A 26,924-nucleotide genomic window follows, 5' to 3' on the forward strand; every position below is an offset into this window, starting at 1 on the left:
AATTTTTAAAAATATAGACTTTTTAAAAGGTGAAATAATAATAATAGCCATTATTTCCCAGTGCCTATTACCTACAGAAAACATACCTAATCTTTTACAAATCTATTACTATGCCTCAGGCCATCTTTAAAGAGTAAGATTATCCCAATTTTACAGATGAGAAAACTGAAAATGAGAATAGAAACATCTTTGTTTTGTTTCTTTTGTTTCTGTTTTGTTTGGTCCTTTACCTTTCCAGCAGTAGCAAAATATTCACCATCAGGGGACCATTCCATCAAATGTACAGATACTGCAGTTCTAAAAAAAAAAAAAAGGTTAAAGAGTTAACATTTTAAAAATCTGGAACACTGTATATATAAACTAGAGGCCCGGTGCATGAAAATTCATGCATTCAGGGGTCCCTCAGCCAGGCCTGCGCCCTCTTGCAGTCCAGGACCCCTCGGGGGATGTCCAACTGATGGCTTAGGTCCATTCCCCGGGGGATTGGGCCTAAGCTGGCAGTCAAACATCCCTCTGGCAGGCCAGGAGTTAGGGAATGTCCAACTAACGGCTTAGGCCCACTCCCCGTGGATGCTCCCCCTATGGAAGTGCACTGACCACCAGGGGGAAGCTCCTGCATTGAGCATCTGCCTCCTGGTGGTCAGTGCACATCATAGCGACCAGTCATTCCTGGTCGTTCTGCCATTAGGGTCAATTTGCATATTACCCTTTTATTATATAGGAGTATATAGGATGGTCAAAATAAGATTTTTAACATAATCAGAACAAGAGTGTTTTCAACACTCTAAAAATAAAATATATCACCTCTTTAAAAATACAATTAATTAAAACTAATGCAGAGTTTACTTTAGGGATCCAAAAAAGAGTGTAATTAAAATGTATAAATTATATCCCCACCTACAAGTCCCATCAACATCCTAAATATACCATGTTAAAAACTAAGCTCATCACCTTCCCTGGCTAGTTGGTCCCCTTCACATAATCCACATTGTTAATAGTTCAGCCATCCTTCCACTTGAAAGAGTGGCTGGCAATTTTCATCACATCTTTTCCCTCCCCTTCACCATCCACATCTCTTCTAATAATGAGTAATTCCTATGTGCAACCCTGTCAACCCAAGTCCTGAGTTATACTATGAAAATATTTTTGTCCTTTTCTTAAACAACCAACTATAGCACAGATAGAATGATATATTATAATGACTTTTGGTTAGAAAAATTCTACTTTCTAGGCTGCTAAATGCAACAGTACCATCAAAAAATAAAGATGATTGTGAAAGGTAACATATTTTAGGCAACGTTTTTTAAAAATTAACAAACACAACAACAGAGTTAGAGACACTAACTTGCACTGCCAGATGCAATTCCAATCATTTAAAACAGGGGGAATTTTATTATCAATTTCTTCCTCTTCTTCCAGAATGTCACCTCCTGGAGGAGCCCACAACTGAATAGAATCAGTTGCTGTCAACAATCTGTTATCTGAAAATTAAAGAATGTTCTGATGAATAAGCAAAAACTAGAGAAAGAACATACACGTGGGCTTCTAAACTATATTGTGAAAAATGAGCAATATTTTCTATGCAAAACACTTGGGACATATCCATTTAAAAGCTCTAAGAATCCACTATACAAAAAAGAGTAGTTCTTGGCAGAAACTTGAGAACAAAACAAAAACAAACACACAAAAAAAGCTTTACTGAGAAAGAGCTTATATCAGGTAAATCTTTTTTAAAAAATAACAGCAAAGTAGAATTTTTTTTAAAAAAAAGCCCCCAAAATACCACATAGGATGTTGTCAAGATGTAAGACATAACTAAAAATTAGTGAAATTTGTTTTTCTACTTGGACTATAAAAATTAATTTAATTAATTGTGAATGTTAAATGGGACAAAAGCCATTATCATTAGAAGCTTCTAATCTTTCAAAATTAAAGAAAATAACTTCCTGAAATACAAATAACAAAATAAGATAGGAGTTTTTTTGGTCCTGTTTAATTTCTGATTTTCTTTCTTAATAAATACAGTTAAGGATAAAATGCAGTACATGTTCACTAAAGAAACAAATCATCACTGTTCTTAAAATACAATATTCAAAGGCAGGGGGAAAGCACAGAACTAACAGTAAATTCAGCACTGTATAAAGCCATGTGCACCAAGAAGGAAAAAAGTACATTCATTCACTAGCAAAAATAAATTTTACAGTTGAGCACTTTCTTATTATATCACATTGTCGTCATACATTTTAAACAAATTATTTAATTTTCATAATTTCTAAATAGAACTACTGAATACCTTGAGGGTCCCATGCCAAATTGTATGTCACGGAACTCAAAAAAAACTGCCCAGTTTTAAGCCACTGACACTTGAGTTGCTGAAACATATAAAGAGAAAAAAGAAAAAGGTATGTTTTGAAAATAATATCCACAAACACTATATCATTTTCTTCAACTTAAGACCTTATGATCTAAAATAAAGACGTAAATATTTCACTATTACTTTCAAAATATTGTTCTTTTGAAAAGTTCCAATGGTTCCAGTTACTGTCTATTCTACCATATCCAACTGTTTGCCATGCCCAAACAAAGCATGTTCTCTCAGGCTTCTTTCCATGTCTATAAACACATGCTTATACTTAAGACAGCTTTTCCTCTCTTCTCCACCTGAAAATTCCTATGCTTACATCAGGATCTGGATAAATCATCACCTCTGCTGTGAAGCTTTTTCTGACATCCTAGCAGCACTCCTAACACTTTTTACATTCTATCATTATAATACTAGAGGCCCGGTGCACGAAATTCGTGCACGGAGGGGGAGGGTGTCCCTCAGCCCAGCCTGCACCCTCTCCAATCTGGGATCCCTCTCACAATCCAGGACTGCTGGCTCCCAACTGCTTGCCTGCCTGCCTTCCTGATTGCCCCTAAATCACTTCTGCCTGCCAGCCTGATCACCCCCTAACCACTCCCATGCCAGCCTGATTGATGTCTAACTGCTCCCCTGCCAGCCTGTTTGCCCCCAACTTCCCTCCTCTGCCAGCCTGGTCACCCCTAACTGCCATCCCCTGCAGGGTTGATTGCCTCCAACTGCCCTCCCTTGCAGGCCTGGTACCTCCCAACTGCCCTCCCCTGCTGGCCATCTTGTGGTGGCCATCTTGTGTCCAAATGGGGGCAGGATCTTTGACCACATGGGGGCAGCCATATCGTGTGTTGGATTGATGGTCAATCTGCATATTACTCTTTTATTAGATAGGAGGATAGAGGCCTGGCACATGGGTGGGGGCCAGCTGGTTTGCCCTGAAGGGTGTCCTGGATCAGGGTGGGGTTCCCTTGGGGTGTCGGCCTGGGCTAGGGGCCTGTGGTGGTTTGCAGGCCAGCCACACCCCTGGCAACCCAAGCAGAGGCCCTGGTATCTGGAATTTATTTACCTTCTACAATTGAAACTTTGTAGCCTGGAGCAGAGCCAAGCCTCCTGCTGGATCAGTGGCTGCCGCTTGGATTTGTTTACCTTCTATAATTGAAATTTTGTATCCTTGAGTGGAGGCCTGGGCCCGCCAGAGTGTGTGGAAAACTTGGCTTCTTCTGTTGCCGGGGAAACCCTATGGTAGCCATCTTTGCTGGGGTTAATTTGCATACTCTCCCTGATTGGCTGGTGGGCATGGTTTGGGTGGTGGGTGTGGTTTGTGTAGTGGAGTGATGGTTAATTTGCATATTACCCTTTTATTAGAGAGGATTGGTCACACTGAATTATTATGTGTTCATATGTTTGATTCTCCCATGAAATTAAACTCTTCTAGAGCAGGAATTGTCTTTAGCGCTAAAATGGCTAGAATGCATATGTTCAATGAATGTTTATAAAAACAAAATAAGCCCTAGCTGGTTTGGCTCAGGGGATAGAGCGTCAGCCTGTGGACAGAAGGGTCCCAGGTTCGATTCCAGTCAAGGGCACATGCCGGGTTGTGGGCTCAATCCCCAGTAGAGGGCATGCAGGAGGCAGCCAATCAATAATTCTCTCTCATCATTGATGTTTCTCTCTCTGTCTCCCTCTCCCTTCCTCTCTGAAATCAATAAAAATACATTTTTAAAAAATAAAATAAAATGCACCTTAGAAAAAAGTGCTATCTATAATAATAAAAGCGTAATATGCTAATTAGACTGGACAGCCGAACAACCTTCCAGACGTCCTTCTGGACAAAGCCACGTTGGCGGGGGCCAAGGCAGAGGCAGTTAGGGGTGATCAGGCAGGCAGGCGAATGGCTAGGGACGATAAGGCAGGCAGGCAAGTGGTTAGGGGCAATCAGGCAGGCAGGAAGATGAGCAGTTAGGAGCCAGAGCTCCCAGATTGCGAGAGAGATGTTTGACTGCCAATTTAGGCCCGATCTGGACATCCCTGGAGAGGATCCAGATTGCGAGATGGTGCAGGCCGATTTCGTGCACCGGGCCTCTAGTATCTAAAATAAAACTAGATATACCTCCCATAAAGTCAACAAATTTAAATTACATAATGTATAAAATCCACAAACCTGACCTATATTAAATTTATTTGAATAATTTCCATCCTTTTTTCTTAACTATTTTCATTCTAAAAGGTAGAAAGATTTAAAGTTGAAAGTCCAAGGCCTTTTCCATTACATACAGTATCTAAGTAAAAAGAAATTTAGATATTTCTTTGTAGTATATAAATATAAAGTAGCCTTTTGTGAAAGTATTCTGCAATGTAAAGCTATGTGACCTTAGGCAAGTTATACATTAACTGCTTGGACAGTAATATTAATGAATCGTAATTCCTTCTCTCTTTATAATATTTTTAGAGTATTCAACAATGAAATAATTTATTTAAGATTTATTTAATTTATTTAATAATTTATTTATCTACAGCCATAATTTTAAAATAAAACTGCAAAACTTGAATTTTATTATCCCAAACTAACTTCATATTTTTTAACCAGGAAAATGTTATTTTCCCTGCCACTGCTGAACAGACTACAATCACAACAGTATTTTATTATTTTTATTATTTTTGTTAATCCTCCCCTGAGGATATTTTTCCATTGATTTTTAAAGAGAGTAGGAGAAGGAAAAAGAGAAAAATATTGATGTGAGAAACACATCGACTGGTTGCCTCCTGAACAAGCCCCAACCAGGGCCTGAGCCAGGGAGGAGTCTACAACCAAGGTACATACCCTTGATGGGAATCAAATCTGGGACCCTTCGGTTTGCAGGCCGATGCTCTATCCACTGAGCCAAACCGGCTAGGGCACAACAGTATTTTAAATACTGTTCAACAGATCTATTTCAAAGTACTAATTAAATCATTCCTAAAACTATAAACATCCCTAATATTCTTTCCTTTAGTATTTCTTGGAGTATAATCTGTGGACCAAACATATAGCAGAAATTTAGAAATGAGGCCTGGATTCTGAATTTTTAAAAATGTATTAGGGTGATATTAGTTAATGGGATCATATAGGTTTCAAGTGTATATTTCTATGATACAAGATCTATATATTGCACTGTGTACCCACTACCCAAAGTCAAATCATCTTCTGTCACCATATATTAGGCTCCCTTCACCCCCCACTCCCAGCCATGGAATCTGAATTTTTAATAAATACTCGATGTGACTTTAAAATTTGATATTCATTTCATAAAACTATCACAGGAAAAAGACTAATATTTTAATTGGTATTTCTTGGCAATGTAAAAAAAAACTCAAATATATACATTTACTGAAACATTAAAACCACTTGCTGTAATGTATTTAAGAATATAAACTTTTTAAAAAATTACTGGCAGCCCTAGCCAGTTTGGCTCAGTGGATAGAGCAGTGGCCTGCAGATTAAAGGGTTCCGGGTTCAATTCCAGTCAAGGGCACATGCCTGGGTTGTAGGCTTGATCCCCAGTGGGGGGCATGCAGGAGGCAGCCGATCCAAGATTCTCTCTCATCATTGATGTTTCTCTCTCTCTCTCCCTCTCCCTTCCTCTCTGAAATCAATAAAAATATATATATTTTTAAAAATTACTGGTAAATTCAAATTTCATATTGGCAGTTTTGACTATTTGTGAGTGATGGTGGAGTTCCAATTCATGCAGTGTTTTTTAAGGGGTTAATAATTCTAATCATATGGGATTTTCTGAATATTAAGATAAAATAAAACACAGAACTCAGAATGACTCTCATTGGTTCTCAATGTGGTATGCCAGATCACTTAGCTGGTAAGTGAATTTAGCTAAGGTCTTAACTCCTTCATTCAACAAATATTTAGGATCCTGTTATGTTCCAGATATAGATTCTAAGTACTGGGATGCATTAGTGAACGCACAAAAAACAAAGCTACCTATTTTCATGGAGTTTACGTTCTAAACAGTAAACAATAAGTAAATAAACAAGGGAAGTGCTATGGAAAAAAAGTTAAAAATACAAGAATGAGCCCTAGCTGGTTTGGCTCAGTGGATAGAGCATCGGCCTGTGGACTCAAGGGTCCCAGGTTCAATTCCGGTCAAGGGCATGTGCCTTGGTTGCAGGCATGTGCCCAGTGGGGAGTGTGCAGGGGGCAGCTGATCAATGTTTCTCTCTCATCAATGTTTCTGGCTCTCTATCCCTCTCCCTTCCTCTCTGTTGAAAATCAATAAAATATATTATAAAAAAAAAAAAAGAAGAATGGGAGTTAAAGGTGTAGATGCAAGTGCAATTTTTTAAAGGGTGGTCAAGGTAGAACCCACTGAGAAGGTATTATTGAGCAAAGATTTCAAATATCTGCAGAAGCTGGCCCAGGAGCTATCTAGAGAAAGAACATTTCAGACAAACGAACAACCAATGCAAAGCCCTAAGATAGGAAAATAACTGTTTAAAGAACAGTAAAAATGCTAGTGTGGCCTGAGTGATATCAGAGAGGGCAAGAATAGTACAAGATGAACTGTGAGAAGTAATAAGTGGATGCTGGGAGAAAGCAGTAGTTTATTCTAAGGCTTTTTGCCTTTGAATCTGAGGGAAATATGGAGCCATTACAGAGTTTTAAGCAGAGATGTGTCATAATCTGCTTCAGTGAGAAGAGAGAAGGGCAGAAAAGGATAGAAAACAGAGACTAGTCTAGTAATCTAGACAAGAAATAATAGTTCAACTAGGAAAGATCCCAATTAACAAGGTAAATCTCAATTAGCAACCTTCCAGAAAACTGCGTTCCTAAAAGGCAAAGGGATATATTCCCAGTGAATGTAAAAGTTCTTACCCCAAAGCATCAGACCAACCTCACATTGATATTCCAGATCACCGTCAGCACCAGCTCCTAAGAAGCTCTTTATTACTATAGATTTGGTTCTAAATTGAATTCTAAATGTTTTCTACTATCATTTAATACTTACACAATTTCTCTTATGAGAATTTATGCCCAAAGGTTCAAAAATACAAACAGCATTACCATATGAAGCTGCAATCTAAAAAAGAATAAACAAAGCATTAATACTTAGGAGAAGGAAAATTAAAGATAACCTCCTTGTTACAATGATGTGTAAACTAATTATATACAATACAATCCCGATACAGTATTCACGATTTATTCCCTTTCATAAATATAATTGGAAAATTACTGAACTTAAGAATCTCTTCTTTTATCAAAAAGTCAGCAGGCTTTATTTCACATATCAAATACAAGGTTGACTCATTCAAAGAAATCATCGTTTTCTATAAGAATATGTATTTTTTAATATTGAAATAACTTTATTAACAAAAACACATTTCAATGGTACATCTATTAGAAACTTCATAGTCCAGTAAATATAAAAACTATGACAAGTAGAAAAAAAATCAAAGAATAACAAGCATTAAAATATGTCAAATAAAATTATATTAATGATACCATCAAACAAAAATGTCAATTGGAAAAACCATCTAGATTTTAAAAGAAGGAATAGAGAAAATGGACTAAGGAGAAAGAGAGACATCTGCTACAACTGGAGGAGAAAGAGCTGACTTAGCTAGGGATTTGGGAGCCAAGGAGACTTTGCTCTAGGTCACATACCTGGTAAGAGGGGACATAAATCCCTCTGTTCCTAGGAACTACCAGAGCCTGCTTTCCAATAATTCCTTGAAAGACATTTCCCAGTTCATCCTGCTCTTGGCAAGAGGGAATCAACTATAGGGAACAGACCAAAACCATCCCTTTTGACACCTCTGGACCTATGGGTTAACCTATAAAACTAAATTAGGTATATATTCTTTTAAGGTCAGCTAAAAAAAAGGGTGCACTGTAATTTCAAGGTACTCTCATGCCAAAAAAGTAATTTTAATTGTTATTAATATCTAACGTTCTTTCCAAGAAAAAGCTTTTCATCCAAAATGGTGGGGGAAGCTACTTAAAATGCCTGGCTGAGGTAATACTTAGGCAAAAAGTGTTATGAATCATGACATTCAACTTGTCAATGAATGGTTACAGCTGGCTAATACAAGGTCATAAATGTGAAAGTTGTCACAAGCACTGGGAATAAAGGAAATAAAAGAGGAGGGAAATAAAAGACAATACATCAAAGATGTCACAATTTTGCCTTCTTTACTTTCAACCAGTAAGGCCCTGGCCAGTGTGGCTTAGAGCATCATCCTGCACACTGAAAGGATGCAGGTTCAATTCTTGGTCAGGACACATACCTAGGTTGCCATTCGATCCCCAGTTGGGGCACATATGGGCAGCAACCGATTGATCGATCTCTCTCTCTCTCAAATCAATGAACATACCCTCAGGAGAGGATTTTTTAAAAAGGCTATCAATCAGGTAAGGAAAAGTAGAAACAGTTATGGACACCAAATTTTTTAAAAACTTTGCTCCCAGAGAACATGTTCATTGTGATTATCCACCAGCACATACATAATTTATAAAAATTTATCTCTGACAATTATCATACATCTCTAGGTAGGTTTAAAGCTACCTTGCTTGGCCTAGGGAGATGAGCAATAAAAAATTAATGAAAGAATTTGACACTCTCAGTGTTCCCAAAAAAGTAAACAATGGTTGCTTAAGGAAAACCATGACAAAGAATCAGAAAAACAACAAACAAGTATCAGAACACACCAGGAAATTCAGTGTTTCAATTCTAGGTCAATTATGTCACTGGACTGCCATATTATGGTACATTAACATAAATTTAAAGCTTGATACAAGCAGCAGGGAAGAACAGTAGAAGTTGTAGAATAATTTATTATTTGGCATAAACTTACATGATTACTATTTATCACCATCACCATGAATACTATGATTTAATATATCTTTGATATAATTTATTGTTAGTCAGTAAAGAACAATTTCTAGAACACTAAGACGGTTTAAATTATTATCATTATTACAAGAAAAATCTCATTTTCATATTCTTGTAAAGTATTTCAATTCTGCTATACAATATTGGCCTTACTGAATTGCTAGAATATACAATATGCTATATTTACTTTACATATAACCAAAATTTGATGTACATTATGCTTGAAATTTTGGAGGAGGGATACACATGATGAAATTTAAGCCCTCTGTTTTAAAGTGTAAAGGAATGAACTTTAAGATTCTTCATTCACCAAATAAACTTTCATTAAAGTAATTGAAACTTGAGTTAATTATCACATCATCAGCTTAATGGCTCTTTACAATTGTATACAATCTATCACTTCACCCACTCCTATCAGTAGCCACCTAAGCAAGATATATTAATAGGAAATTGTAGGTAAGCCTTGTACAAAAGGATTAGAATATTTCTGAGATTGTTAAATATATTAAGAGACATTTAATAAAGTAATTAAATCCCTTACTCTTCCATATTGGTTAGAACACTCCACACAGCTGACTTGGATGTTTCCATGCTTAGCACCAGGAATGATCTGCACACATTCAAAGTCACTTGCCAAAATAACAATGTCACAGCCTGATCCATACGCCTGAAAAAAAAAGTTTTACAATATGTAAGATATGTAACTTTTGAATTATTATAATAGTTAGCTTAGATTTTGTTGCTATTGAAATGTATACTTTGACACATTTTTAAAAAATAGTTAATGTAAGAATATTAAGAATATCAATTTCCAAATAACATTAAAATTCACATAAAACAAATAGGGTAATGGCACCCCACACATTATCATTCAACAACTGTTACTAACAACAACAACAACAAAATATTCTTTCAGTTCTTAAACACTGTCTTGCAGGTCATAAGTCATTCTGTTCAGAGCTTCTCTCCAAAAGTTATCTCAGTAAACCCTAAAGAATAAAATCTCCATCTGAAAGTAATAAGGCATTGAAGGCTGCAGTTGTGTTCCCAGGGTTCAAACCAGGCTTGAGAAAGATAGAAATCATTTGCATTTTCCAACACAATTCCACATGGCTTAAAGAGCTAGTTAAATAGACATGAACCCTCAAGACAGAATTACATGCACTAAGGCAAAGACTAAACTTAAACTCATCAACTGCATAAGTGAATCCATGATGCAGCCTGCCTGCCCACTCTCCTCAATCTTACCGGGCATGAGAAAGATAGGAAACAAACCCAAAGTGGTTTCACCAAAAAAAAAAAAAAAAAAAGGTTAAAAAAAATAAACTGATTTGTATAAAATGTTGGCAAATATAACTATATGGTCTGGAAAATACAATATAAGACCAAATTGGGTTCCTGGGAAATTCCCTTGCTCAACATAACTATAATGAGTAAAACCACATATTTCTTCCTATTGCCAAACTTCTTGGTGTATGCTATTCCTGTTTTGCAACTTTGTGAATTTTATGATGACACTAGAGGCCCGGCGCACAAAATTCGTACATGGGTACGGTCCCTAGGCCTGGCCTGTGATCAGGGCCATCTTCCCCAGCTGCCCACAGCCGGCCCCACCACCACCCACCCCCAGATCCCCATTTGCCATCGGGTGATTGGTGCCTGATGGCCAGGGGAAGGGACCAAGAGGTGGTCAGTGCGCCTCACAGTGACTGGTCCAGCGGTCATTCTGGTCGTTCTGCTGTTAGGGTCAATTTGCATATTACCCTTTTATTATATAGGAGGATAGGGACAGGCAGTGGGACATTTTCCTTTTTCTTCCAAACTTGCCTTATGACTAAACACTCAAAACAACCTAACAATCTAATTCTCGAATGAAAAAGCTGCATTAAAAGCAACATAAATATAAAATGCATGAGGTAGTATTTTTTCTATTTCTACATCATTATGCAATATGGTCATGTCCTACAAAATACAGATATCCAATAATGAGGGCTGACATGTCCAGGCACCTAAGTCAGTGACCTATGCCTTGAAGAGGTCCACATATACTGAGTGGCCAGATTATTATGATCTCTGAACGCATAATAATCTGGCCACTCAGTGTATATCCTATATAATAAAAGGCTAATATGCAAATTGTCCCCTCGACCAGGAGTTCGGCCAGCAGGCAGGCCAGCCAACCGCCCATGTCCCCCTGGCCAGGCTGGCCAGACCCCACCCATGCACGAATTCATGCACCAGGCTTCTAATACACACACACACACACACATACACACACACACACACTGAGTGGCCAGATTATTATGCGTTCAGAGATCATAATAATCTGGCCACTCAGTATATAGGCTGCTAATCTTTAAAATTATATTATCAAATAAGTCTAGTTTTAAAAATTACATTATCAAAATAACCTTACCCTTGAACAACATTTCACAATTTCCAAAGTTTTATAGCATTATCTCAGCAAAGTGAATTGATGGAAAGAGCATAGACTTTATCTAGTTTGGAAGTACATACATAGATTCTTTAATTATGGTTCTGCACTACTGTGTGATCTTAAGCAAGTTACTTAAGCTCTCTGAGCTTTCTTCCTTGTAATAAAATGGAAGAAATAATATTTACCTCTTGGGATAATTGTGAAAACTAAAATAGAAAATCTATTTGCATAGTGCTTGGCATACATCATTCAATTAAGAAACAAACCAGTGCACTAGGGACTAGAACTACAAAACCACAAGATGTGGTCCCAGTGTGTCTAATGGGGAGATGAGCAAGTGAATCACCAATCACAATTAAATAAAAAACTGCCATGACAGAGATATCCACAAAATACTAGCAGAAAACAGAAGGTCCTCAATAAATATTATATTACCCTGCTTTAATCTTTGCAACAAATTTGGAAGATATGTCATTATCATTGTATAAAAATTCCAGTTCATTCATTTGTCCAAGATGACGCAGTTAGTAGGTAGATGTTCAAACTCAGGTCCTTATAATTTTTATGCTTTTTCCCCCAACATTACTTGTTAAAATAAATAAATAAAATATCCCAGATAATTATTAGTACACTTGCTTCTCTAAAGATGGGTCATCCCTAGAAGTGCTACTGTGGACAGATTGGTGCTCACTGCTCAGTTATTAAAAAGGGTGCTTATTCTTCCCTAGATATTCATAATTGCCAGATCTTTTCCAGAGGAGATAGATGTGCCATACTCCTTACCTGCAGGGAATCTTGCCATTTTTCTGATCCTGAAATAATTCCTAAACCTTGATGCATGAAAAGCACCCAGGGAACTTAAACACACAGACTGCTTGGTCCCACCCCAAACTTACTAAATCAGAATCTTCATGGATAAAAGAACTTGGCAAATATCTATCGAAATTTAAATACAATGTACTCTTTGATCGAATAAATCCCTAAATTACTCTATAAGCATACTTAGAAAAGTTTGCCAAAAAGTATATAGAAGGATATTCACTGCCTCATTATTTATAGCAGCAAAAATTAAAAAAAAAAACCATACCATCGATCAATAGAGAAGTGGTTAAATAAATTATGATATAGCCTTACACGGGAATATTATGCAGCTACTACAGAGACCTATGGTCTAAAATGATCTCAAATCCTTTATCAAACTAGTAATTACCATCATAATGGAACAATTATATCTGGTACTGGTTCCTGTTGAACTTACTGAATACCTATCATGATCAGGCAGTCTGCTATGGTCTTTATAAACATTATACTTAGGCAATGCCTGCCTTTTTATATAATATCCATGGTCATAGCTACAATAGAACCCACTCAACTACTGCACACTAGGAGCTTGCAAAAGTACAGAGAAATCATATTATTATTCTTTACCTTTCTCTAAAGAATCTAAGGCACAGCCCTAGCCAGTCTGGCTTAGTAGATAGAGCATCAGCCCACAGACTGAAGGGTCCGGGGTTTGATTCCAGTCAAGAGCACATACCTTGGTTGCAGGCTCGATCCCTGGCCCTGGTTGGGGCATGTGCAGGAGACAACCAATTAATGTGTCTCTCTCACTTCAATGTTTCTCTCCATCTCTCCCCCTCCCTTCCACTCTCCCTAAAAATCAATGGGAAAATATCCTCAGGTAAGGATTCACACACACACACACACACACACGCACGCACGCACGCACGCACACACGCACGCACACACACACACACACACACACACACACACACAGAGGCACAAAGAGCCATGGAAGAACAGAGGACCATAAACAATCAGTACTGAATCACTTGCATTGTATAACTGAAGGTTCACAAGATTTTAATTATTTATACAAACATGTGTGTAATGTCTATCTGGTTCCCAATACTAAAAGGTCCATCAGAACAAGGACCGTGTCCTTGTTTAGCACTGTAGTCCTAGCACTTAGCACATAAGCAGCCCTCCATAAATATCTGTATAGCAAATAAATGATTCAAAATCTTCCTAATGTCTGGCTCCAGAAGCCCAAGTACCTAGAAACTTGGTCAAAGAACATGAAGTTCAGATAGCTGACGTAACCTAATAATTTGGCCAAGTCTATGACAGTAGCTATAAAAGGAAAGATTTTTGGCTGATTTTCCAGTCTAACAAGTGTCATGAATTTAAATCACCTACCAGAAGGGAATCTACTAAAGCCTTTCTTAATAATTTATCACTTATGCCCAGCCGGTGTGGCTCAGTGGTTGAGCATCAACCTATGAACCAGACAATAAGGGTTCGATTCCCGGTCAGTGCACATGCCCGGGTTGCAGGTGTGATCCCTAGAGCCGGGCCAGCAGGAGGCAGCCGATCAATGACTCTCTCTCATCATTGATGTTTTTTTCTCTCTCTCTGAAATCAATAAAAAAATATATTAAAATAACAATAATAATGTATCACTTACTGAATACCTATCATGATCAGGCAGTCTGCTATGGTCTTTACAAACATTATATCCTCACAGGCCCCCCTTTCAAAGATGAAAACAGTGAGGCCCAAAAAGGATAAGTAATTTGCCCAAGTTCCTGGAGTGAGGATTCATTTGCTTCATAGTAAAGCCCCTACTCTTTCCATTGCAATATCCCACTTGTATTCCATTACCTTCTGCCTTATTAGTACTAAAAGGTCCATGTTCATCTTTGTGATCCTAAGATATTTACCACAGCGCCCTTCCCCCAAGTAAGCACTTAGTAAACACCAATAGCTGTGAAGGTTTATACAAAATCTATAATTACTCAAGAGGTTACCATTGTCTCAATTTTTAGTCAAAAGCAAATTTGTTCTATCCTTTTTTTTTTTAGAATTCAGTTTAACCAGAGAAAGTGTACCAGTTGTACCAGTTAATAATGTGGATTTACTAGGTGTACCAGTTAATAATGTGGATTTTTTTCAATAGATGGAGTTACACATATGTTGATAAATAAGCGATTTGATATGTATGCTATTTTGTTGTATTGACAATAAGCTTCGAAACTTCATATGTCAAATTTTCTGAAGGTGTTAACATCATAGATATTTTTACGCTTAAAAATGTCAAATTTCATGCAAAAAAAAGCGCATTTGAGGAAAGTTTTAATTCATTACTTTATTTTGAAGAAAAGTGTTGCTGAATACTTCGGGAAGCTTATGGTGAACGGGCTCCATCTCAAGATACTTGTGAACGCTGGTTTAAATGTTTTATAAGTAATGATTTCGATGTGAAAGACAAAGACGTCTAGGTCAACCGAAAAAGTTTGAAGACCAACAATTACAAGCATTATTGGATGAAGATGTGTGTCAAACTCAAAAACAACTTGCAGAAAGATTAAACATTGCTCAGCAAATAATTTCCGATCGTTTACAGCAATGGGAAAGATTTTAAAGGAAGGAAAATGGGTGCCACATCAACTGAACGAAAGACAAATGGAAAACCGAAAAGTCATCAGTAAAATGTTGCTTCAACGTCAACGACACGAAAGAAAGTCTTTTTTACATCGAATTGTGACTGGCGATGAAAAGTGGATTTATTTTGAGAATCCCAAATGCACAAAATCATGGGTTGATCCAGGTCAACCATCAACATCGACTGCAAGGCCAAATCACTTCAGAAAGAAGACAATGCTCTGCGTTTGGTGGGATCAGGAAGGTGTGGTGTATTATGAGCTTCTAAAACCAGATGAAATGGTTAATACTCATCGCTACTGACAACAAATAATCAATTTGAACCATGCTTTGATCGTGAAACTACCAGAATGTTCCAGAAGACACGGCAAAGTAATTTGACTTCATGATGACACACCATCACACACTTCAAAACCAGTTAAAGACACATTAAAACTGTGGTTCTCAACCTTCCTAATGCTGCAACCCTTTAATACAGTTCCTCATGTTGTGGTGACCCCCCAACCATAAAATTATTTTCGTTGCTATTTCATAACTGTAATCTTGCTACTGTTATGAATCGTAATGTAAATATCTGTGTTTCCCGATGGTCTTAGGCGACCCTGCTAGCGGTTCTCAACCTGTGGGTCACGACCCACAGGTTGAGAACCGCTGCTGTAGAGCCTAAGACCTGGATTTTTTTATATTTCAAATTATTGATACATTCAAAGAGTAATTTTAATCTCGACATCCGCGTGCAAAAGGTTAAAGGGTCGTGGCATTAGAAAGGTTGAGAACCACTGCATTAAAAGATCTTGCCTGGGAAGTATTAACCCACCCACTGTATTCACCACACCTTGCTCCTTCAGATTATCACTTGTTCTGATCGATGGCACACACACTTTTTGCACAGCACTTGAACATACGAAGAAGTGGAAAATTGGGCCTCTGAATGGTTTGCCTCAAAACAAGAAAAGTTCTATTGGGACGGTATCCACAAATTACCTGAAAGATGGGGAAATGTGTAGCTAGCGATAGACTTTACTTTGAATAAGCACTTTTGATGTTTCTCTTGAAATTATCGTGTTTTCTTTGATTACAAAATCCGCTATTTTTAACCGGTACACCTAGTAATAGTGCAGGAGAAAGAGGCTGCTCACTGAGACTATAAGCAAATACTAAAATGACCTCAGAGAGTATGGTATGTGGGCTCCTTTGTAGTAGGTAAATGAAATATATCTGTCTTAGCTGAGTATAAACATGTGGGAGACAGACCACAGGATCATTACAGAGAAGCTGAAAAAAGGGCAACAACCAAGCCTTTTCTGGAGCAAATGGAATCCCTTAACCAGGTTGTACTCCTTTGTGTTCCTGGAAGAATTGTCCCTGTGCCATTGCACCATATAACAGTGTCTTGCACTGATAAGAGTACTGACCTATAAAACATTTCACCTCAAAATTAAGGAGGTTTGGCCCAAACACAGATAAGGCCAAAGGAAAGAGAAAGAGTCAGAAAAACACCATTCCTTCCATTCATGTGGGAGGACTTCTATTATGGAAGGACTGAGCTGTCCTTATAATGATAAAGAATTAATAAGTAGCTAACAATAACTCATAAGTGATAATCCTGTAGTATGAGTTCAAAAGTCAAAGAGGGTGCTTTAAAATTATAAACCTCACTTGTTTTAGCCTTATTTTTGGAGACCAAATCCATTCAATTAGGAAAGAGAAATTTATCTTTACTTTTCTTTATTGTTGTTAAATCTCACCCGAGAATATTTTTCTGTTGATTTTTAGGGAGAGTAGGAGAGGTAAAGACAGAGAAAAACATCGATGTGAGAGAAACACATCGATTAGTTGCCTCCTGCATGAGCCCCCACCAGGGCCCAGGCCAGGGAGGAGCCTGCAACTAAGGTATGTGCGCTTGACCAGAATCAAACCCAGGACCCTTTCATCCACAGGCTGATGCTCTATCCACTGAGCCAAATCAGCAGGGCAAGTTATCTTTACTTTAAGCATTGAAACTAAGAGTTTTCAACCTGGAGTGTAATGGGTATGTCACAGGAGGTCTGTGAACTCCTGGAAATTATATGTATGGTGTTTTTTGGGGGTTTTTTAAGAGGCCCCGCTTTCTTTTTTTTTATTTTCAAATATGTTCTTATTGATTTCAGAGAGGAAGAGAGAGGGGGAGAGAGACAGAAACAACAATGATGAGAGAGAACCATTGATCAGCGGCCTCCTACATGCCCCCTACTGGGGATTGGGCCAGAAACCCAGGCGTCCCAACCAGGAATCCAACTGTGATCTCCTGGTTCACAGGTCGATGCTCAACCACTGAGCCATGCTGGCCAGGCCTTGAAATTAGTCACATGAATATACTGTTTTCCCTGGGTCCACAGATCTCATTAGTTTGTCTAAAAGAATCTCTTCCTTAGATAAAGTGTGTCATATTTTCCCACTTGAGTATTTGTTATTACTGAGATTTTTTTGTGTTTTTCATTATGACATCAAAAACTTCGTTAGAAGAGCCTTGCCAGTTAGTTGAGTCTGAAAAACAAAGTAACCCTCTTTTTTTACCTCATTAAAATGTTACACTTAACAGTCTCTGTATATCGATGAGATATTTCCAGGATGTATTATTTAAAATAATGTAAAATAAAATATGTGTTTATGCTCCTATTAAAAATATTTATTTACAGGTGTTTCTTTGCATGGGAAAAATTCTGCCAAAAAAGACACCAAGCAGTCAACAGCAGTTTTCTTTGGAGATCACGTTACTAGGGTTACCTATTTTCTAGATTGTATTTTTCTGTAACGTTTTAATTTTATACAATATGTATGGCAATATTTTTGCACTCAGTAAAACAATCAAGACATGCATTTACTGTTTTAAAAAATGTTACAGTTGGTAAAAAAAAAAAATTAAATACTGTATCTTCTAAAGTCACCTGGCTGGTGTGTTGACTGTTGACCATAAACAAAAAGCTAAAAATTAAATACTGTATCTTCTAAAGTCTCCTGGTTGAATGTTGACCATAAAACAGGAGGTCACTGGTTTGATTCCCAGTCAGGGCATATGCCAGGGTTGCAGGCTCAATCACCAGTAGAGTGCGTGCAGGAGGCAGCCTATTGATGATTCTCTCTCAGCAATGTTTCTATCTCTCTCCCTTACTCTTTCTCTAAAAAAAAAATAAAAAATAAATAAATAAAACATTTTTTAAAATACTTTCTAACGTCATAAAATACTCTGCAATAACATACTATCATTATCTTAATGAAAATATTGTTGCCTTCTCCAGTGTGTTTAATATCATTTGAACAATGATTAAGTATATCCAAATAAGCATAACACACTCATTGTCTTCTCTAACTTCCGTTTTACATGTAATTGCCTTGACTACATTACTTTCAGAAAATCAAACAACTAATACTCATACTCTACAAATACTGCACTAATTTATCAAATTCCTTCAAGTTTTAGATAAATTGAAGTATAAAGAAAAGAAATAAAATATTTTTTAAATCTCACAGAAGCATGAACTTACCTATGAGAATACAGAATACAAATAGATTAATTATATTGGCATTTTCTAAGGGAGTACCTGGATGCTTTAACATCCTGGTAGTTATATAATCAGATTTTGAGATCATTGACAGCCACTGATAGATGTGTCTAAATTTAAAAGAAAAAGCACTGATGGATCAAAAGATATTAAGTATGTTGAGAGGTTTGTCTACTTTAACAAGGTGTAGTCTTACCAAGAATACTCTACTCCAAAGAGTGTTACTGTTAAACTCCCACATCTCCCTGAGAGTGAGTTTTAATTCATGAAAGTATATTCATACTTCTACAAGTGAGGGCACATGTGTTAAGACTTAGAAAAATAACTACTAGAAAGAGGTATTTATTGAAAGCCTACAGATTAACAGGTATAGTACTATGCATTTCAAGACAGCAATAATCTTAGAAGTTGGTTATTAATCCCATTTTAATTCAAGGAAATGGAAGTTTATATGATTTAATCGAAGTCCTAAGTCATAAGGTAAATACATGCTGGGGTGCAAATTCAGATTTGTTTATACTTTTTATCCACTTAGTGACCATCTCAGATAGTTTGTTTTCTATTGTTCAAATTTTTTTCTTATTGGTTAATTATATAAATTCACTAAAATTTTTTATTTCTGCTGTGATCTTGGCTCTATTCACAAACAAAAAGCTAAAGAGAAGACAGGGTTATCTTGAGAAAATACTCGTAAGAGGCTGACCTATGAAAAATCCTACAACCAAGAAAACAAAAAAGGACAGATTAACAAAACTTTCCCCCCCACCCAAAAAAATCCTTTCCCTCTCTTCATTTTAGTCACCTAATTAAAATTCTAACTGCTTATGATGCTCTCAGAATTAAAAATTAACTTCTAAAATGGACAAGTAGGTTTCCCTATTAAGCTAGAATTTTCACATTTTACTTATCCATTAAAGCCATCTACAAGCTAAATTAACCATTTTAAATGTTTAATTTTAATGTTTTCAGTAACAAGATTTTCTTTTTTATAGAGAAAATAACACATGTACTAAATTTATAAACTAAATAGAAAAATTAGGCCACCTTCTTAGCTTTGACCACCTCTCCTCATTCCCAAGGAGCAATCATTTAAAAGTTACCTATGAATTCTTCCTAAAATGTTTGGTGTACATACAAGTGTATCTACTAGTTAACCTAAGTTAATAAAGGGATTATGCTATACACAATTCTGTAACTTTTTCCCACTTAACTAGTAATATATCTTTAAAAATTTCCTTTATCAGCAAAGAAGGAATTACTTCATTCTTCTTTTTTTTTAATATATTTTTTATTTATTTCAGAGAGGAAGGAAGAGGGAGTGAGAGATAGAACATCAACGATGAGAGAGAATCATTGATTTGCTGCCTCCTCCACACCCGTCATCAGGGATCAAGTCTGCCACCCAGGCATGTGCCCTGACCGGGAATCAAACCAGAACCTAGGACAACACTCAACCACTGAGCCACACTGACCAAGCGCATTCTTCTTAATTGTTGCATAGTATTCCATTTTGTGGCTTTGTTGTCATTAATTTAGATTGTGTCCAGTCTTTTACCACTGAAGCAAAAAATAATGCTTCAATGTATAAAATATATTTTAAGTATAAAATATATTATGTATAAAATATATTATGCATATGTGTGCAAATATACCCATAGGATAAATTCTAAGACATAATTTGCTGGGTCAGTGATTAAAATTTAATAACAACTGCAAACTAGCCTCCAAAAATATCATACTTCTCAGGTATATAAAGGTACCTACTTCTTCACTTCTCACTAAACCTGATCATTATCAAATGTTTTAATCTTTCCAACCAACAAACCCTGACAGAGCTGTTTTAATTTGTATTTTTATTAGGAGTAATGTTGAGCATCTTTTCATATATTTATCAGCCATTTGTATGTATTTCTCTGAAAACTGCTTAATCAAGTTATTGGTCCATTTTTTATGGGGCCTTTAGTCTTGCTGTTTTAAGTGATTTATAAAAGCTCTTTACGAGGGAGAAACCAAGATGGCGGCATAAGGTAAACACCTAACTGTTGCCTACCACAACAATTTTGAAACTACAACTGGAAAACAGAGCGCACACTGTCCAGAACCACCGGAAAGCTGGCAGAGTGGAAAACCTACAACTAGAGAAAGAAAGAGAGGGGGACGCTGAGCCTCAGGAGCTGTGGAGGTGTGAAGATCCGTGAGCGCGGAAAGGGCAGGCGGCTGAATACACGGCAGGCTTGCTCGCAGCGCGCGCGCGGATAGGGAGGGCAGCAGACGCTGCGTGGCTAGCTTTCTCGTTTGGGAGAAAAACAAAACCTCCCGGCTGCACTGAAATCCAGCTGCGGTCGGGGAGAAACTGGTTTGTTTGGCAACGGACGAGGCTCCAAAGCTGCCTTCTCTCAGAGGCGCGCAGCCATTGATTAGGGCACGGAGAAACCGACCCTCTTAGGGCGGAGCAGACGGGAAACCAAAGCTTGTCTGCGCCACCCTGAGACTCCGCCCCATCCAAGCTGAGCACAGAAGCTCTCCCAGCGGAGACACTGCTGATCCCCACAGCCAACTGGCTTGGAGATCAATTCCCGCCAGTGATACCAACAATCCCAACCACTCTGAACTCCAGTTTCTGGGAACACGCGGGGGACCCAGACGCCTACGGGACTCTCGGCCATCAGTCGGAGAGTGAGAGTGACTTTTCTGTCGGTGTGGACGACACCAGATTTCAACCACTCTCATAAGGGACACATTCAAGAGGCAGACTCAGTGAGCACCAAAGCCCTACTGTGTCTCCAGCACAGCAATTCTTCCGTTATAGACACAGCAGGCCCTCACAACCAATTGGACCGGAGGTCAATTCCTCCCAGTGTACCAACAGCAATCAGGGCTTTTAACTACACCAAGACTTTCCACTCAGCCCACAAAGGGGAGTACCAAGAGCGACCACCTAGGGTGATTGGGGAAGCTGAGCTACCGGCCCCTATAGGTCACCGACCACACAAAGCCACTCCATCAACACAGGGAGGCAGCCAAAATGTGGAGACATCGAAGTATGTCACAAGTAGGAGAGATAGATGAAAGCAAACTAATGGACGACACAGTGTTCAGAACCATATTTATAAGGTTACTCAAGAACCTTCTAAAAACCGCTGAGAAACTTGAAGAGACCTTCAAGGACCTTAATGAGAATACCAAAAAAATGGAAAAGGACCAGTCAGAAATTATGCATACACTGTCTGAAATAAAGAATATACAGAGTAGACCACCACACCCGAAGAGTCAAACCAAAGATCTGGAATATGAAGAAGAAAAAAACACCCAACCAGAGAGGCGGAAAGAAAGAAGAATCCAAAAGTGTGAGGATAGCATAAGGAGCCTCCGGGATGGCTTTAAGCGTACCAATATCCGAATTTTTGGGGTGCCAGAAGAGAGAGAGCAAGATACTAAAAACCTGTTTGAAGAAATAATGACAGAAAACTTCCCCCACCTGGTGAAAGAAATAGACTTACAAGTTCAGGAAGCACACAGACCCCCAAACAAGAGGAATCCAAAGAGGACCACACCAAGACACATCATAATTAAAATGCCAAGGGCAAAAGACAAAGAGAGAATCTTACAAGCAGCAAGAGAAAAACAGTTAGTTACCTACAAGGGAGCACCCATACGACTGTCAGCTGATTTCTCAACAGAAACTATGCAGGCCAGACGGGAATGGCAAGAAATATTCAAAGTGATGAACAGCAAGAACCTACAACCAAGACTACTCTACCCAGCAAAGTTATCATTCAGAATTGAAGGGCAGATAAAGAGCTTCACAGATAAGAAAAAGCTAAAGGAGTTCATCACCACCAAACCAGTATTATATGAAATGCTGAAAGGTATTCTTTAAAAAGAGGAAAAAGAAGAAAAAAATAAAGATAAAAATTATGAACAACAAATACATATCTATCAACAAGTGGATCTAAAAGTCAAGTGAATTAAAAATCTGATGAACAGAATAAACTGGTGAACATAATAGAATCAGAGGCATAGAATGGGAGTGGATTGATAATTCTCAGGGGGAAAGGGGTGTCTGTGTGGGGGGTATGGGAAGAGACTGGACAAAAATCATACACCTATGGATGAGGACAACAGGGGGGGAGGGAACCGGGTGGAGGGGAGATATGGGAGGGAAAAAGGAGAAACAATTGTAATAATCTGAACAATAAAGATTTATTTAAAAAAAAAAAGCTCTTTACATGACCCACCCTTTGTCATATACTGTATAGCTAGCAAGCTTCTACACATGAAGTCAAACCCTTACCATTATCAACTACTGCCCATCACTACCACCTCCCCCCCAAAACAAATAAGCCTCCTTTCATTTAGATACATCTGCACTACAGTTAGAAAAGGGGGGAAGACAAGGCAGGTGCTGGGCATGGAGGCCACGGGGGCATAGTGTACCAAGGAGACAGAACTGAACCTCACATCACCCTGCTTGGCCCCGGAGGATGGCTGGTTAGCCAGAGACGGGTAATATTCCTCAGGGAAGGAACAACCTAAGACAGGCACAGTCGCAGAGGGGCCATCAGGAGAGAACTTGGGGGTCAACAGAGGTGGGGCACAGAACCTCACCCCCCCAACTTTGCAGGGGCCTAAACACTCACCCCTTCTGAAGGAAGTCTCCTGCCCCCATGGCTGCTTAACTTCCCATGCCCAGCTCAAATCAGGACCCGGGTAACAGACAGAGTCTTGGCCGACAGCAGCTGCCCTCTCACTGCAACAAGAATTGTTTGAGTTGTCGTTTACACATGGTGTGGGGAAGTGGGTTTTTGATATCTAAATCCAGCCTACCACCAGGAATGCTCAGGGCCTACTCAAGAAGGCAAATAATCCTTTCTACTAATATTTACAGGGTAAAATAAGATTGTTGTTAGAGTAATAAATTTGACAGTAAAATAGTAGTCAAATTTTCAGGCTAATTTAAATTGGCTAATTGAAACAAGCGAATATTCTAGAAAAATTAATTGTACTGTACAAAAAGCAGTTCCTAAAGTGTTAACTAAATTTTTATTGGTAGTTCATCTCATGATAAAATTGTGTAACATGTAATGAACCTAAAGCAATAATATTATAGTGCAAAAAATTAAAATTTAAAAGCTATCAAGACTACATTATAAAATTGTCAAAAGCCTCCTAATATTTAAATCAAAAAAGGGGGAATAGTAGAAGAATATCATGTAAGGAAAAATACCCTGTAAGTAAATTACATCTAGAAAATTTGTACTTTAGAAAATTAATTGTAAGGCTAAAAGCAAGACACCCATGAAAAACACACATGGTGTCAAAACAAGCCAGAGGAAAATCATTTGGGGAAAAAATGAAGAAGGATCCCAAGTCAATTTTATAGAAAATATCCCTTTATTAACTTTTGGTCGAGAATATGTTTGTATATTTTCAGAAAACAACTCCGAGACCATGTGGATTCCGGCAACAGAGAGGAATCGACAGGACTACTCCAGCCATGAAGACAGAAGAGAAGCAGTCCAGAGATGGAAGACGTTTACGTCGCCTTGCCATACTAGCTGTGCGTCACTGCAGGTTGCCCAGGACCAAACCAGAGAGGGTCGAACCTGCATTACCACCATTTGTCCACCATCTAGAACTGAAATATCATTGCTGACATGTACACATAAGGAACTGTTTGACATTGAAATTGGGTCTCAAAAGAACTGTTGGTCCAGAAAGAAACTCACTACAGACTGACTCATTTGCCTTTCAGCATAACCATTATTGCTTGTCTCATTTTCGGTTCTTATAAGTGTATTTCTAGTAGCACATGATCTCACTCATCTAGGGGAAATGATAAACAACATAGACTGATGAACAAGAACTGACCCAGAAACAAGGAGGCATGGATCAGACTGTCGGGCCTCAGAGGGAGGGGAGGGGAGGATGGGGATAAAGGGGAGAGATCAACCAAAGGACTTGTGTGCAAGCATATGAGCCTAACCAGTGGTTAAGGACAACAGGGGGGGTAGGGGCATGCGTGGGGAGGGGTGTGGGATGGGAATGGGAGATGAGGACAAATATGTGATACCATAATCAATAAAGAAATTTAACCCTTTGCACTCGCTTGCTTTTTTTTTGATTCCTTTATTCTAATGCTAACCGCGTCGAGTCACACTGGACATCCGAGTGCAAAAGGTTAAACAAACAAAAAAACAAAAAAAAGAAAAGGGGGAGAGGGTAGTAGCTGAGTAAGTAGCTCTTCTTTCCACATGACTAAGGACACACTTTACTGAGATGATTCATTCTAACAGCCTAAAGTCCATTCAAGAATGCTAAATGAGCAAAATGAATAAGTGAGAAACTAAATAGTATTCAAAAAGCTTAGAACAAAAATATTAACCTAAGTTAACAGGTGGAGCAATGTCAGAAATAATCTAATAATGATTACTTGTGTGGTAACCAAGGGGACTGTTCCTTTTAGAATACAAATCAAATTAGGATTTGCAAAATTAACAACCTACTGTAGAAAAAAGCAGAACTGTGAGTGGTATGCTGAGTAAAACATAAGACAAAAATATATGACCATAAAAAAAATAGAAGAAAATTTAATAAAGTATTATCTGTTTGTGATTAAGTCGTAAAAGACAAAATAATTTTTGTTTTAATTTCTTCCTAAAAACCCCAAAAAAGTAAATGATCTTAAAAAAAGGAGAATGTTCTTTAAAATTAAAACTTTATATTTAAAAAACTATTTTAATATTAGTTAAAAACTAGCCAATTTGGATAACTTACTAACAAAATGGAGATATAAAAAATTCTAAGTACTAAGATTTAAAAAGCACATAGCCAACTGCAGTCCAGACTAAACCTATGGCTGTACCCCTGAACAAAACATGTTTTTTAATTTATTCATTCTAGTATCATCTGAAAGAAAAATGAGACCTTGTAAAGAGAAATATGTAATATTAATTAACTTGCTCTAATTAACCATTACTAAACCAGCTCTAGGCTGGCCTGCATTTTCATTAAAAGGCAGGTCTAGAAGTAGAAACCAAAAATCACCTCTCTTATGAATATGTTATGTCAGTGCTAAGAATAAACCATTCAAAGTATTAATTATGAAAAATTTCTACAGGAGCTCTAGCTGGTTTGGCTCAGTCGATAGAGTCAACCTGAGGACTGAAGGGTCCCAGGTTCGATTCCCGGTCAAGGGTATGGACCTCAGTTGCAGGCTTATTCTCCGGCCCTGATCAGCATAACCATTGCGGAGGGTGTGGGAAGACAACCAATCAATGTATCTCTCTCACATTGATGTTTCTCTCTGTCTCTCCCTCTCCTTTGCACTCTCTCTAAAATTCAATCATAGTAATAATGGTCAAAATAAGCCCCGTGGACTGATTAGCATTTATAAAACCCTAGAGTCACCTTTCAGCCTCTAATTTGTTCTCTAAAGCTTAGAGTATATAACAATTTGCCTCACAGAGAATACTAATGTAAAATACTACTTTTTAAAATGGCTACTTTAAAAAAATCAATAAACAAATTTTTAACATTAAATAACTAGAAACAGAGAAAATAAGTGACCCAATATCTTTTTTTCTTAGGTGGTTCTCAATCCTACCCACATTTAAAAGAATTTGCAGGTTAATAGCATATTATATAATATGTAGCCTTATTAATATATAATGTTTATGACAACTTCCAATTACTTTGTAACTACCAGACATTTCCAGAAAATCATTTAATCTAAGTGTTGATATTTTGAGGGAGATGGTCCTGATAGCATTCAAAAAAATGTTTCCCAAATAATATAATTAAACTATTGAATTGTAACTAAACTTTCAATACCTTTAATATAATTGAAAGAGAATTCCTGAGAATCTAGAGGTGCTGACACCAACTATAATAATGAGCAAACCAAAATCTCTCTGTAGATGTTTCCTTCACCAAATAAAAGATTGTGACTAGATCACTCCAAAGACCTTTCAACTTTTAAGCTGTATCTACTGTTTGCACAAATTTGCTTCAAAAAGTCCTGATAAAAGATTAAATAATCCAGTGTACACTACTTTATATAGAGCTCAACTTAGTGTTTTTTATCTTGTGACTCTTTCCCCTACTCACAGCTGACAGGAGGCAAGGATGGTCCAGGAAAATGACCAGCAGAAAAGATGAGCTATGCCAATCAAAGTCCACTCTGGGAAATTTAAACCAAAACAACCACAGTTAGCAGGAAGAGTTGAACTGAAAAGACTTACATTTTCAGGGATAAGGTA

The 26,924-nt window shown here is 37.7% G+C and overlaps 1 protein-coding gene across 2 annotated transcripts in view; it reads right to left on the reverse strand.

The window, feature by feature from the left end:
- The window catches only part of DMXL2 (Dmx like 2), a 168,333-nt gene that overhangs the window by 118,728 nt on the left and 22,681 nt on the right, over nucleotides 1-26,924 (reverse strand). For both annotated transcript variants that reach the window (XM_079767911.1, XM_079767912.1), the window contains exons 2-6: nucleotides 9,782-9,907; nucleotides 7,357-7,428; nucleotides 2,294-2,372; nucleotides 1,346-1,481; nucleotides 231-297 (exon numbers count right to left, since the gene is read on the reverse strand). In XM_079767911.1, coding sequence (XP_079624037.1) covers nucleotides 231-297; nucleotides 1,346-1,481; nucleotides 2,294-2,372; nucleotides 7,357-7,428; nucleotides 9,782-9,907 — 480 coding nt within the window. The remainder of the gene's footprint in view (nucleotides 1-230; nucleotides 298-1,345; nucleotides 1,482-2,293; nucleotides 2,373-7,356; nucleotides 7,429-9,781; nucleotides 9,908-26,924) is intronic.

The sequence above is a fragment of the Cnephaeus nilssonii genome (genome assembly GCF_951640355.1).
Source record: "Cnephaeus nilssonii genome assembly, chromosome: 4".
Classification (NCBI taxonomy): Eukaryota; Metazoa; Chordata; class Mammalia; order Chiroptera; family Vespertilionidae; genus Cnephaeus; species Cnephaeus nilssonii.